We start from the raw sequence: 14,501 nt of genomic DNA on the forward strand, positions 1-14,501 counted from the left end.
AACAACACTTATGCATGAGTCTTACCCTCAGAAATTCTAATTTGATTGGTCCTGGATGAAGCCCAGACGCTGGGATTATTTTTAAGCCCTCAGATGACTCAAATGTGCATCCAGAGTTGAGAAACACAAGATAAACGTCTTCAGAGTGGTGTAAATTATCTTTTCATACATACTCGTTGATGGGAAGTAGTGATCTTCTTTCCTCCACTGAGTCTTACAGAATCTGAACAACTTAATGCAACTTTTAATGTGTGACTATTAACAAATTGTAATGTTTTCCTTGCCCCCTTTTGTTTTTCTGCTCACTTTCAAGTTGAACGCTGAAGTAATTTGGTATCACTTATATTAGTGTGAGTTATTGTGACATTGCTTTATCTCCTAGTTACCTACATACAGTTCTTTTTTTTTAACGGATTGTCATTTTTACTTTTCAAACCTGTAAAGAAAGCTATTACAATGTAAAGTATAAGGAAGAGAACCAGAAAGAAGACAAAATGTATTTTCTTCTGTTCCTCTATTTCCCAATTTTGAGAAGTTTTCGGTATGCATGAGTCAGTGTTAAGAAAACTCCAGTAGCTGCACTCTGAGGTTTACTTTGGAATAGGTATCACTGAGGGAGACAGTATCACCCAGTGGCCTTGAAGCCAAGTAGTCTTTTTATTTATATACTTTTATGCTAGCTAGATTTGTCAAACTTGATCTTTGCTCTACATTATCCAGCTTACGTGGCCTTGAACAAGTGATTTAGAGTTTCAGTTTTCTCATCTGTAATTTGAGAAATTCAGTATCTGTTCTAGTGTAGTTTAATGGAATGATGATTTGTAAATTCTTAGCAACTATGTTGATGGGGGTACTCAGATAATTATATCACTGCTTGTTAGTAGAATATTGGATTAAAAAAATCCTTGGCAAAATATCTATTGATATTGATATTTCCTATATCATAGGCACTTTTCCTTAGTCAGAGCTTCCTACTTTGGTGTCTTCTCTGATGTCTCTCTTTGGATATTGTGGGTACAAGTCCCTTATTAGATATATGTTTGGAAATTATTTCCTCCTACTCTGTGGCTTATCTTTTCTTTTTTTAAACAGCATCTTTAGAGAGCAGTAGTTAATTTTGATGAATTCGTTTATCCATTTGTTCCCTGTACTTTTGGTATCAAGTCTAAGACATCTTTGCATCATGCACTATCATAAGATTTTCTCCTATGTTTTTTTCCTAGATACTTTATTGCTTTAGCTGTTACATTTAGATCTAACTGCCATTTTGTGTTAATTTTTGTATGTCATGTGAGATGTAGCAAGGCCTATTTATTTTTTTGCAAATGGATGTCCAGTTGTTGAAGAGATTATCCTTTCTTCACAGCGTTGCTGTGCATCTTTGTCAAAAATTAGCTGTCCATGTATGTGTTCATTTCTGGAGTCTTTTCTATTCCATTGATTTATTTTCTCATCTTTATGCAAAGGCTGTGCTGTTTGGTTTGCAGTAGCTTTATAATTCTTGAAATCTAGGAGTAGTAGTCTATTAATTTTGTTCTTCTTTTTCAGATTGTTCCTTTGCATTTTTATATGAATTTAAAATCAGCTTGTCTTTTCTATAAAACACCCTGCTGGGATTTTGAATAGAACTGCTGTGACTGTATAGCTCAGTTTGGGGCAAATTGACATGGTAGGAAAATCGAGTCTTCCAACACACCAACAAAATATTTCTCATTTATTTAGATATTATTTAATTTCTCTCAACAATATTTGTAGTTTTCAGTAAAGTATTTTACAGCTTTAGACTTATCCCTAAGTATTTCATATATTTTTTAAGAGTTTATTTATTTTTTTAGTTTGTCAGAGAAAGAGAGAGAGCACAAGCAGGGGGAGTGTCTAAAAGAGGGAGAAGCAGGCTCCCTGCTGAGCAAGAATGTGGGACTTGATCCCAGGACCTTGGGATCGTGACCTGAGCCAAAAGCAGACGTTTAACCGACTGAGCCACCCAGATGTCCCAGTATTTCATATTTTTGATGCTTTTGCCTGTGGTCATGTTTTTTAAATTATAGTTTCTTGTTCTTATTGGTTTTTGCTCTTGTATAAAAATACAGCAATTTTTGTGTATTGATGCAGTGTTCTGAAATCTTGCTAAACTCATTTATCAGTTCCAGTTGATTTTTAAAAAATTCCTTTTTAGATTTTTTGGGGGGGTTCCACATGTCATTTTTTTTTTTTATAACTTTTTTTTAAAGAGGTTACTTATTTACTTGACAGATAGAGATCACAAGTAGGCAGAGAGGCAGGCAGAGAGAGAGAGAGGAGGAAGCAGGCTCCCTGCTGAGCAGAGAGCCCCATGCGGGCTCAATCCCAGGACCCTGGGATCATGACCCGAGCCAAAGGCAGAGGCTTTAACCCACCGAGCCACCCAGGCGCCCCCACATGTCATTTTTTAATAAAGACATTTTGAATAAATTTCTATGTATTTTATTTTTTATTTTTAAAGATTTTATTTATTTATTTGAGAGAGAAAGAGGCAGAGATAGTGAAAGAGAGCATGAGTGGGGAGGAGAGGGAGAAGCAGGCTCCCTGACTTGGGGCTTGATCCCAGGACCTTGGGATCGTGACCTAGCTGAAGGCAGATATTTAACTGATTGAGTCACCCAGGCCCTCATGAAGACAGGTTTTAATCCTACTTTCCAATCTTAATGTCTTATTTGTTTCTCTTGCCTGATTGCATTGGCTAGAACTTCAGTGCAATGTTGAATACAAGTGATGACAGCAGACAGCTCTCAATTTATTCCTGATCTTATGGGCAGTCATTTCAGTTTCCCCCCATTAATTGTCATGTTAGATGTACCTTTTTTGTAGATGCCTTTTATCAGACTGAAGAAATTCCTTTCTACTTAACATTTACTGAGAGTTTTTAACATGAATAGATGTTGATTTTTGTCATGTGGTTCTACGTTGATTGAGATGGTAATATATGGTTTTTCTGTTTTTTTGATCTCAATATTTTGAATTACGTTGATTGACTTTCAAAAGCAGACTCTACCTTGCATTTCTGGGATAAAACACTTGGTTGTAATGTATTAGCTCATTTCCATATTGATGGATCCCATTTAATGTATTTTTTAAGCTTTTATTTAAATTCCAGTTGGTTAACATAAAATATAGTATTAGTTTCAGGTATAAATTATAGTGATTCAGCACTCTATATGGCACCTGGTGCTCATCACAACAAGTGCAGTCCTTAGTCCCCATCACCTATTCTACCCATCTTCCCACTTACTTTCCCTCTGGTAACCATCAGTTTGTTTTCTATAGTTAAGAGGCTGTTTTGGTTTGCCTTCCTCTTTCTTTTTATCCCCCTTTGTTTTGTTTCTTAAATTCCACATGAGTGAAATCATACAGTATTTGTCTTTTTCTGACTGACTTTGCTTAGGATTATTCTTTGTAGTTCCATCCATGTCGTTGCAAATGGCAAGATTTCATTCTTTTTTATGGCTGAATACTATTCCGTGTGTGTGTGTGTGCACATGCGCACACACACACACATATCTATCTCCCACATCTTCATTATCCATTTATCAGTCAGTGAACATTTGGCTTCTTTCCCTAATTTGGCTTTTATAGATAATGCTGCTATAAACACTGGGGTGTATAAATCCCTTTGAATTAGTATTTTTGTATCCTTTGGGTAAATACCTAGTTGTGCAGTTGCCAGATTATAGGGTACTTCTATATTTAACATTTTGAGGAACCAACATACTGTTTTCCAGAGTGGCTGCACCAGTTTGCATTCCCACCAACAGTGTAGGAGGGTTCCCCTTTCTCTGCATCCTCGCCAACAGCTGTTATTTCCTGTGTTGTTCATTTTAGCCATTCTGACTGCTGTGAGGTGATATCTCATTGTGGTTTTGACTTGTATTTCCCTGATGATTAGTGACATTGAGCATCTTTTTAGGTATCTGTTGGCCATCTGTATGTCTTCCTTGAAAAAATGTTTATTCATGTTGTTTTGCCCATTTTTAATGGATTATTTGTTTTTTGGGTATTGAGTTTTATATATTTATATATTTTGGATCTCTCTATATATTTATATATTTTGGATACTGACCCTTAATTAGATATGTCGTTTGCAGGTATCTTCTCCCATTCCATAGGTTGACTTTTATTTTTGTTGATTCTTTCTTTTGCTGTGCAGAAGCTTTTTATTTGATGAAGTCTCAGTAGTTTATTTTTGCTCTTGTTTCCTTTGCCTTAGGAAATAATCTAGTAAGGAGTTGCAACAGTTGATGTCAAGGAAGTTACTGCCTTGTTCTGCTTTTGGATTTTAATGGTTTCATGTCTCACAGTTAGATCCTTCATCCATTTTGAATTTATTTTTGTGTGTAGTATAAGAAAGTGGTCCAGTTTCATTCTTTTGCATGTTGCTGACCAGTTTCCCAACATCATTTGTTGAAGAGATGGACTTTTTTCCGTTGGATATTCTTTCCTGCTTTGTTGAAGATTAATTGACCATATAGTTGTGGGTCCATTTCTGGGTTTTCTATTCTGTTCTCTTGATCTACATGTCTATTTTTATGCCAGTACCATACTGTCTTGATCACTACAGCTTTGTAATACAACTGGCAGTCTGGAATTGTGATGCCTCCAGCTTTGCTTTTCTTTTTCAAGATGGCTTTGGCTTTTTGGGGTTCACACAAATTTTGGGATTGTTTGTTCTCGTTCTGTGAAAAAACGCTTGTGGTATTTTGATAGGGATTGCAATAGATGTGTAGATTGCTTGGGATAATATAGACATTTTAATAGTATTTGTTCCTCCAGTCCATGAACAAGGAATGTTTTTCCATTTCTTTGTGTCCTCTTCAATTTCATCAGTGTTTTATAGTTTTCAGTGTTGTATAGATCTTTTACCTCTTTGGTTAGTTTTATTCCTGGGTATCTTATGGTTTTTGGTGTAATTGTAAATGTGATTGTTTCCTTAATTTCTTTTTCAGCTTCATTGGTGTATAGAAATGCAACAGATTTCTGTACATTGATTTTGTATCATGTGATTTTACTGAATTTGTGTATCAATTTTAGCAATTTTGTGGTGAAGTCTTTTGGGTTTTCTACATAGAATGTCTTGACATCTGCAAATAGTAGAAGTTTGACTCCTTACTTTCTGATTTTCATACCTTTTATTTCTTTTTGTTGTCTGATTACTGTGGCTAGGACTTTCAGTACTACATTAAATAATAGTGGTGAGAGTGGATATTCCCATCTTCTTCCTGACCATAGAGGAAATACTCACAGTTTTTCCCCGTTGAGGATGATATTAGCTGGTTTTTAAAATATGGCCTTTTTTATGATGTTGAGGTATGTTCCCTCAAAACCTGCTTTGTTGAGTGTTTTTATCGTGAATGGATGTTGTACTTTATCAAATGCTTTTTCTGCATCTATTGAAAGGATTACATGGTTCTTATCCTTTCTTTTATTGATATGGTATATCACATTGATTGATTTGTAAATACTGAACCACCCTGCAAACAGAAATATATCCCACTTGAACATTGTGAATGATTTTTTAAAATATACTGTTGGATTTGATTTGCTAGTATTTTATTGAGAATTTTTGCATCTGTGTTCATCAGCGATATTGGCCTGTAGTTCTCTTTTTTAGTGGAGTCTTTGTCTTGTTTTGGTATCAGTGTAATGCTGGCCTCATACAATGAATTTGGAAGTTTTCCTCCCATTCTATTTTTTGGTATTAACTTTTCTTTAAAATGTTTGGTAGAGGGGCGCCTGGGTGTCTCAATCATTAAGCGTCTGCCTTTGCTAAGGTCATGATCCTAGGGTCCTGGGATCAAAGCCCACATTGGGCTCCCTGCTCAGTGGGAAGCCTGCTTCTCCCTCTTCCACTTCCCCTGCTTGTATTCCCTCTCTCTCTCTCTCTCTCTCTGTGTCAAATAAATAAATAAAATCTTAAAAAAAATGTTTGGTAGAATTTATCTGTGAAACCATCTGACCCTGGATTTTCATTTTTAGTTATGTATTTATTTACTAATTATTTTTATTGACATATAATGTATTATTTGCCCCAGGGGTACAGGTCTGTGAATTGTCAGGCTTACCCACTTCACAGCACTCACCGTTTCACATACCCTCCCCAATGTCCATAACCCAACCACCCTCTCCATACCCCTCCCACCCCCGCCCCAGCAACCCTCAGTTTGTTTTGTGAGATTAAGAGTCTTTTATGGTTTGTCTCCCTCCTGATCCCATCTTGTTTCTTTTTTTCCTTTCTACTCTCCAAACCCCCAACTCCGCCTCTCAAATTGGACTTTCATTTTTTGGGAGATTTTTGATTACTGATATAATTTCTTTGGTTGTTATTGGTCTGTTCAGGTTTTCTATTTCTTCCTCTTTGTTTTGGTAGCTTATGTATTTATTTTTATCCATTTCTCCCAGGTTGTCCAATTTGTTGGTATATAGTTTTTCATAATACTCACTAATAATTGTTTATATTTCTGTGGTGTTGGTCATGATTTCTTTTCTCTCATTTGTGATTTTATTTATTTGGGTCCTTTTTTCTTTTCGATGAGTCTGGCTCAGGATTTATCAATTTTATTAATTTTTTCAAAGAACCAGCTCCTGGTTTCATCTGTTCTGTTGTTATTTTAGTTCCTTCATCCTTTACTTTTGCTCTAAACTTTATTATTTCCCTTTTTCTGCAGGCTTTAGGCTTCATTTGTTGTTCTTTTTCTAGCTTCTTTAGGTGTAAGGTTAGGTTGTATATTTGAGATTTTTCTTGCTTCTTGAGGTAGGCCTGTATTGCTATATATCTCCCTCCTAGGACTCCTTTTTTTTTTTTTTAGAGGGAGAGAGAGAGATAGATCACAAGTAGGCAGAGAGGCAGGCAGAGAGAGGTGGGGGTTGGGGAAGCAGACTCCCTGCAGAGCAGAGAGCCCGATGTGGGGCTGGATCCCAGGACCCTGAGATCATGACCTGAGCCGAAGGCAGAGGCTTTAACCCACTGAGCCACCCAGGTGCCCCTCCTAGGACTCCTTTTGCTGCATCCCAGATGTTTTGGATCATTGTGTTTTCATCTTCATTCGTTTTCCATGGATTTTTTAATTTCTTCTTTGATTTCCTGGTTGACACATTCATTGTTTAGAAGCATGTTGTTTAACCTCCTTGTATTTGTGGTCTTTCCAAATTTTTTCTTGTGGTTGACTTTAAGTTTCATAGCTTTGTGGTCAGAAAATATGAATGGTATGATCCCAATCTTTTTGTACTTGTTGAGGCCTGTTTTTTGATCCAGTATGTGATCTGTACTGGAGCATGTCCCATGTGCACTTGAAAAGAATGTGTATTCTGTTTCTTTAGGATGGAGTGTTCTGAATATACCTGTGAAGTCCATCTGTTTCATTGTGTCATTCAAAGCCCTTGTTTCCTTGTTGATCTTCTGCTTAGACAATCTATGTAGTGCTGTAAGTGGGTGTTAAAGTTCCCTACTATTATTGTATTATTATCAAGGATTTCCTTAATGTTTGTTATTAATTGTTTTATGTATTTGGGTACTCCCATGTTGGGGGCATAAATACTTACAATTGTTAGATTTTTCTTACTGGATGGTACCTTTTATTATGATATAGGGATTCTCTTCATCTCCTGTTACAGTCTTGGGTTTAAAATCTTGTTTGTATGATGAAAGTATTGCTACTCCAGCTTTCTTTTGACATCCATTTGCATGATAAATGTTTCTCCATCCCCTCACTTTCAATCTGCAGGTGTCTTTAAAATGAGTCTCTTGTAGGCAACGTATAGATGGCTCTTGTTTTCTTACCCATTCTGACACTTTATCTCTTTTGATTGGAGCATTTAGTCCATTTACCTTCAGAGTAATTATTGATAATATATTTGTTACATTTTTTAAAAAAGATTTTATTTATTTATTAGAGAGAGAGAGAGGGAGAGAGAGAGCACAAGTAGGGGGAGCGACAGGCAGAGGGAGAGGGAAAAGCAGGCTCCCCGCTGAGCAGGGAGCCTGATGCAGGGATCCATTCCAGTACTCTAGGATCATGACCCTAGCTGAAGACAGACGCTTAACTGACTGAGCCACCCAGGAGCCCCTTCAGTGCCATTTTATTACTTGTTTTGTCATTGTTTCTGGAGATTTTCTGTGTTCTTTTCTTGTCTTTGTCACTTCTGGTCTTTCCTTTCCACTCAAAGAGTTCCCTTTAATATTGCTTGCAGGGCTGGTTGAGTGGTCATGGACTCCTTAAGTTTTTGTTGGTCTGAGAAACTCTTTGTCTCTCCTTCTATTCTGATTGATAGCCTTGTTGGATAGAGTATTCTTGGCTGCAGATTTTTCCCATTTAGCATGTTGAGTATATCATGCCACTCCCTTCTGGCTTGCCAAATTTCTGTTGAGAGATCTGCTGGCTAGCCTTATGGGTCTTCCCTTTGTACCACATCTTCTTTCTCCATTCATTAGATGATGGATGCTTTGGTTGTTTCCATAATTGGCTGTTGTAGATAATGCTGCTGTAAACATCGGATTACATATATCTTTTTGAATTAGTGTTTTTGTATTCTTTGGGTAAATACAAAATGGATCATAGGGTAGTTCTGTTTTTAACTGTTTGAGGAACCTCTATACTGTTTTCCAGAGTATCTATGCCAGTTTGCATTCCTTGTTTTTAATATTTTGTGAAGGATTTTTACATCTGTCTTTATCAGAGATATTGGTCTGTAGTTTTGATTTATATTGTTTTCCCTAATAATATCTTACTCTTTTTTTGGGAAGACTTTATGTGAACTGGTATTACTTCTTCCTTCAATATTTAGTAGAATTTATCATTGAGACCATCTGGGCCTGTAGTTTTCTTTGAGGAAAGATTTTAAACTACAGATTCAATTTCTTTAACATTTATAGGACTATTTGGATTACTTATTTCTTCTTGAATGAGCTTTAGTAATTGTGTCTTTCACAGAATTTAAGTTGTTGAGTTTATTGGTATAAAGTTGTTAAAAATACTCCCTTGTTATCTTTTTAATGCTTTAGGAATCTGGAGTGATGTTGCTTCTCTCATTTCCTGATATTAGTGATTTATGTCTTTTTTTCCCCCAAGATTAGTCTGGCTGTAGGTTTACCAATTTTATTGATCTCTGTGAAGAATCAGCTCTTGGTTTTATTGATCTATTTGGTTTTATTTTGTTTCATTGTTTACTTTTATCTTTAGTACTTTTTTTTCTGTTAACTTCAGTTTTTTTAAAAAAATTAAGATTTATTTATTTGTTAGAGAGCGTGCACATGCGTGTGTGAAGGGTGGGGGCAGAGAGAGAATCCAGGCAGACTCCCATTGAGCACAGAGCCCGGCATGGGGCTTAATCCCACAACCCTGAGACCTGAGCTGAAATCAAGAGTCAGATACTTAACTGCCTGAGCCCCTGTAATGTCAGATTTGATTTGCTCTTCTTTTTCTAGTTTCTTAAGATTGAAACTAAAGTTAACTTGAGACCTTAGTTTTCTAGAACAGGCATTTAGTTCTAGAGATTTCCTCTTAGAACTATTTTAATTTAATCTTCTAAGAAGTAGTATTTTCATTTTTATTCAGTTTTAAACCTTCTAATTTCCATTTTGATTTAATCTTTTACCTATGCGTTATTTAGAAATACATTACTTAGTTTCTAAATGTTTGGAGATTTTCCAGAGATTTTTCTGTTATTAGTTTCTAACTTAATTCCATTGTGGTTAGAGAACATACTTTGCTTCATTGAATCCTTTGAATTTATTGAGACTTGTTTTATGGTCTAGAATATCTTCTTCGTGAATGTTTTGTGAGAAATTGAGAGCAAATGTATTTTCTGCTCTTTTTGGGTAGAGAGTTCTAAAAATGCCCATCAGGTTTTGTTGGTTTATAGTATGTTCATTTCTACTATATTCTTTGTGATTGCTTATTAATTGCTATGTCACCTATTAAGGGGACATTGATTTCTGATGTAAATTGTGGATTTTTTTTTTTTTTTTACTTTGTAGTTACATTTATTTTTGCTTCATATATTTTGAAGCTGTGTTATTAGTTAATAAATGTTCTGGATTGTTATGTCTTTTTCATTAATCGGCCCCTTTATCCTTAAGAAATTACCTTTGTTATCATTGGTATTAATCTTTACTCTGAAATCTACTTTGCTTGATATTAATATAGTCATCTAACTTTTCATTGACTTATGTTAGCACGATACATTTTTTCTGTCATCTTTATAGTTGAAATGCATTACTTGTAGGAAGCATGTAGTTGGATTTTGCTTTTTTTAAAGATTTTATTTATTGCAGAGAGAGAGAGAGAGAGAGAGAGAACACAAGAAGGGCAGAGCGCCAGTGGGGGAGGGAGAAACAGACTTCCTGCCTAGCTTGGAACCCAATGCTAGGCTTAATCTCAGACCCCAGGACCATGACCTGAGCTGAAGGCAGATGCTTAACTGACTGAGCCAACCAGGCACCCCAGATTGTGCTTTTTCCTTTTTTAATCAAATTTGACAATCTCTGCCTTTCAAGTGGCAGCATTTACATCCTTTTGTTTTAATTTTCACAACAATTCTATGTGTTCTTTTTAGTCCCAGTTTATTAAACAAATAAGGAAACAGAAAGAATAGGTAACTGTCCTAACTTTGCACATAGTAAATGGTAAAGCTACTACTTAAACTCATAAATGCGTCCTAGCATTTCTTATTTAAATTATTAAATTTGTATTTTAGTGGGATTCTTTTTGTTTTTTCCAGTTTTATTGAGATATAATTGACATAAAATATTGTATTAGTTTTAGGTGTACGATAAGCTAATGGGATCCTTTAGAGAAGTTTCAGAAAAGCAGAGGATTGACTTGGATACATTTGTGTTTTATAGAATATTCATGTTGGTGGTGGTCACAAGGATTGTTTGAATGGGAATGTCTTACGTTAAGGGAATGGTGTTAGAATGGTCTTATAGTAATTTAGGGGAGAGAGGTTGATATTCCTTGCTAAGACATTGGTGAAGAGCATAAAGAGAGGAGGCCAGATCTGAAAAATATTTTTGAAGTTGAATCAGCAGCTTGATAACTGGATGCAGGTGAAAATGGAGAGAGAAATGGAGACAAAGAAGACCTCTTGAAGGTGTATGGCCTGTGAGCCTAGGAAAATAGTGACATCTAGAAGATTAGGAAGCAGAAAAGGTTAAATCATATGGATTAATCATGGGAAAAACCAGACAAATCTAGATTATGGCATATTCTTTTGTTGTGTCTTTTTCCTTTCATGACATTGACATTTTTTAAGAGTTTAGGCCAGTTGTCTTATGGAATATACCATAATCTAGCTTGTCTGATTTTCTTCCAGTGATTAGATTCAGGTTAAACATTTTTGGCCAAGAATACTAAATGCTTCTCATTGGATCATATCAGGAGGTACATGGTATTAGTTTGTATGATTATTGATGATGCTAACTTTAATCACTTGGTTAAGGTATGTTCTACCTGATCTCCTTCCTGCGAATATACATTTATTTCTTTTTAATGAAAAAATTTTAAATTAAATTAAAAATATCTTTTTAATTAAAAGTATATTGGGGTTAATATTTTGACCCCAAGAATTAAAGAATTAAATTTAATTCTAAATTAAGAATTTAGAATTGTGAGAAAGAATAAATCATCATGGGGGTTCCTGGGGGCTCAGCCTGTTAAGCGTCTACCTTGGCTCGGGTCATGGTCTCAGGGTCCCCCAGGCTCAGCAGGGAGACTGCTTGTCCCCTCTGCTCCTCTCTGCACTCAACGCTAGCAGTTTCTCTCTCTCTTTCTCTCAAATCCTAAAAACAAAAACAAAAACGAACTTGATAAATACTGAAACACCCAGGAAGGAAAAAGAAAACAAATTTAGGAGTTGAGTTTACTCCACTGATGAGGGCAGCACGGCATGCCGTGACCTTGGTTGGTGTCTGAACAGCCAGAGTTGAATCAGTTACGAACTATAGGACTGTGGGCAAATCAATTCTCTCTAAGCCTGTTCCCTTATCTCTGCATGAAATTGAGAGCGGTTCTTTCGTGGGGCTGTCTCGAGAGTCAAACAAAAATTAATTAATTAAAAGTATCTTGGGGTTGGGGCGCCTGGGTGGCTCAGTGGGTTAAGCCTCTGCCTTCGGCTCAGGTCATGATCTCAGGGTCCTGGGATCGAGCCCTGCATCGGGCTCTCTGCTCGGCAGGGAGCCTGCTTCCCCCTCTCTCTCTGCCTGCCTCTCCGCCTACTTGTGACCTCTCTCTGCCAAATAAATAAAATCCTTAAAAAAAAAAAAGTATCTTGGGGTTAATATTTTGTATTGCTACAAAGTAGTAGGCGTTCTATGGAAAACAGTAGATTGTGTATTCTGTAACTTGATTCTCAATATTAGAAGGTGAACAATAGCTTTTGAACTCTCATGGAAATAATTGTGTGAATGGAATATTCAGATGATATAGGAAAGGGTGGTTATGAAATGAAGATGGACAAAAAGAACTTTTGTACCACACCACAGTGGGACCATTGAAAGATTTTTAACCTGAGGTTGGTTGAGGTGGTACAGTTGGATTTGAGGAGTTTTGTTTGTTTGTTTGTTTGCTTTTAGAGAGAGAGCTTTGAGAAATATTTGTGAGGTTAAAATTAACAGAATTTGGTGACTGGTTAAATGTTGATTGTGGAGGATTGAGAGTTTCCTGGTGACATAATATTTAGAAGGATTTCCTGACTCTTTGACTAGATTGTACTAAGTATGACATTTAAGGTGTTAGATTTTATAAGTATTACAGAGACAGGGCCTTGTGGATTCTCTTAGTTTCTCATCTTCCTTTACTTATTCTGCTTTTATGAGGACTATTTGAATGACATTAACAATATCGTTCTATTTAGGGAAGTGATTTCTTCTTGCTTTATTCTACCCCAAATGTTCACTTAGTGCTGCTGCTATGCTTTTGAATGGATAGAACAGGATCTGGTACAATCTCTTAAAATGATTTCACTAGGTGGGATAATATTTTAGTGCAAATAATTTGTAAGGTCACCCCTAGCTCTAAAATTTGATTCTATGGTATATCTGTTTTTCTCTCAGACAGTATATTTTATTTCCTGAAAAATTTAATATTTTCTGTCTCTTTATGTTTTTCGAAGATGTTCTCAGTGCAACTGAGTCTTGGTGAGCAGACATGGGAATCCGAAGGGAGCAGTATAAAGAAGGCCCAACAAGCCGTTGCTAACAAAGCTTTGACTGAATCAACACTTCCCAAACCAGTTCAGAAACCACCCAAAAGTAATGTTAATAATAACCCAGGTATGGCACTTACTTGTTTCCTTCTGTTGTGTTGTTGTGTTCTATATGTGCTCTTCTCTGTATTTTTCTTTATAGCAGGCCATTTGTATAGTCAAGAGGTATTAATAGCACACACACACAAAACAACTGAATTGTAATTGAAGGTGAGAGAATGAGGAAGGTAATTATAATTATTTTAAAAATTTGCTTTGTTGATACTCTAAAGATGCATTATTTACTTTTTAAATGTTGCAAAAATACATTTGGATACAAAGAACAGAAAGTATGATTGAGGTTTTTTTTTTTTAGGTTTTTAATTTTAATTCCATTATAGTTAACATATAGTGTTATGTTAGTTACAGATGTACAATATAGTGATTCAAAAAGTCTACACATTACTGAGTGCTCATCCTGATAAGTGTACTCTTTAATTCCTGTCACCTATTTCCCCCATCCCCCCACTCTACTCTCCTCTGGTGACCATCATTTTGTTCTCTGTAGTTAAGAGTCCATTTCTTGGTTTGTCTCTCTCTCTCTCTCTTATTTCCTTTGTTCATTTATTTTGTATCTTATATTCACTTATGAGTGAAATCATACAGTATTTGTCTTTCTCAAACTGACTTATTTCAATTAGCATAATACTGTCTTGCCCCATCCATGTCATTGCAAATGCAAGATTTTATTCTTTTTTTATGGCTAAGTAATATTCCTATGTTCTGATATCTATCTATCTATAAAGAAGATATATCTATAAAGAAGATATCTATCTATCTATCTATAAAGATAAAGAAGATAAATCTTCTTTATCCATTCATCTATGGATGGACACAGATGCTTGTCTATGCTTGGGCTGCTTCCACAAGTTGGTTATTATAAATAATGCTGCAGTGCCTGAGTTTTTTCTAAAATAAAGATAGAGGGGGCACCTGGGTGGCTCAGTTGGTTAAGAGGCTGCCTTTGGCTCAGGTCACAATCCCAGGGTCCTGAGATCAAGCTCCGCATTGGGCGCTCTGCTCAGCAGAGAGTCAGCTTCTCTCTCTCCCTCTGCCTGCCACTCTGCTTACTTGTGCTTTCTCTCTGTCAAATCAATAAATAAAATCTTTTAAAAAAAGAAATGATTAATTTCTCTTTTTATATAACATATAAAAATGTACAGTTTAATAATTAAAAATAGTTATTCTTTATTTTAGCTTAATAAAAAATTATACAGTTAGACCTAAGC

At 35.8% G+C, this 14,501-nt stretch overlaps 1 protein-coding gene across 11 annotated transcripts in view; it reads left to right on the top strand.

The window, feature by feature from the left end:
- Positions 1-14,501, top strand: part of STAU2 (staufen double-stranded RNA binding protein 2) — a 322,366-nt gene that overhangs the window by 48,360 nt on the left and 259,505 nt on the right. For all 11 annotated transcript variants that reach the window (XM_080800581.1, XM_080800579.1, XM_080800583.1 and 8 more), the window contains one exon: positions 13,141-13,300. In XM_080800581.1, coding sequence (XP_080656707.1) covers positions 13,141-13,300 — 160 coding nt within the window. The remainder of the gene's footprint in view (positions 1-13,140; positions 13,301-14,501) is intronic.

This window comes from Martes martes, assembly GCF_963455335.1.
Source record: "Martes martes genome assembly, chromosome: 4".
Lineage (NCBI taxonomy): Eukaryota > Metazoa > Chordata > Mammalia > Carnivora > Mustelidae > Martes > Martes martes.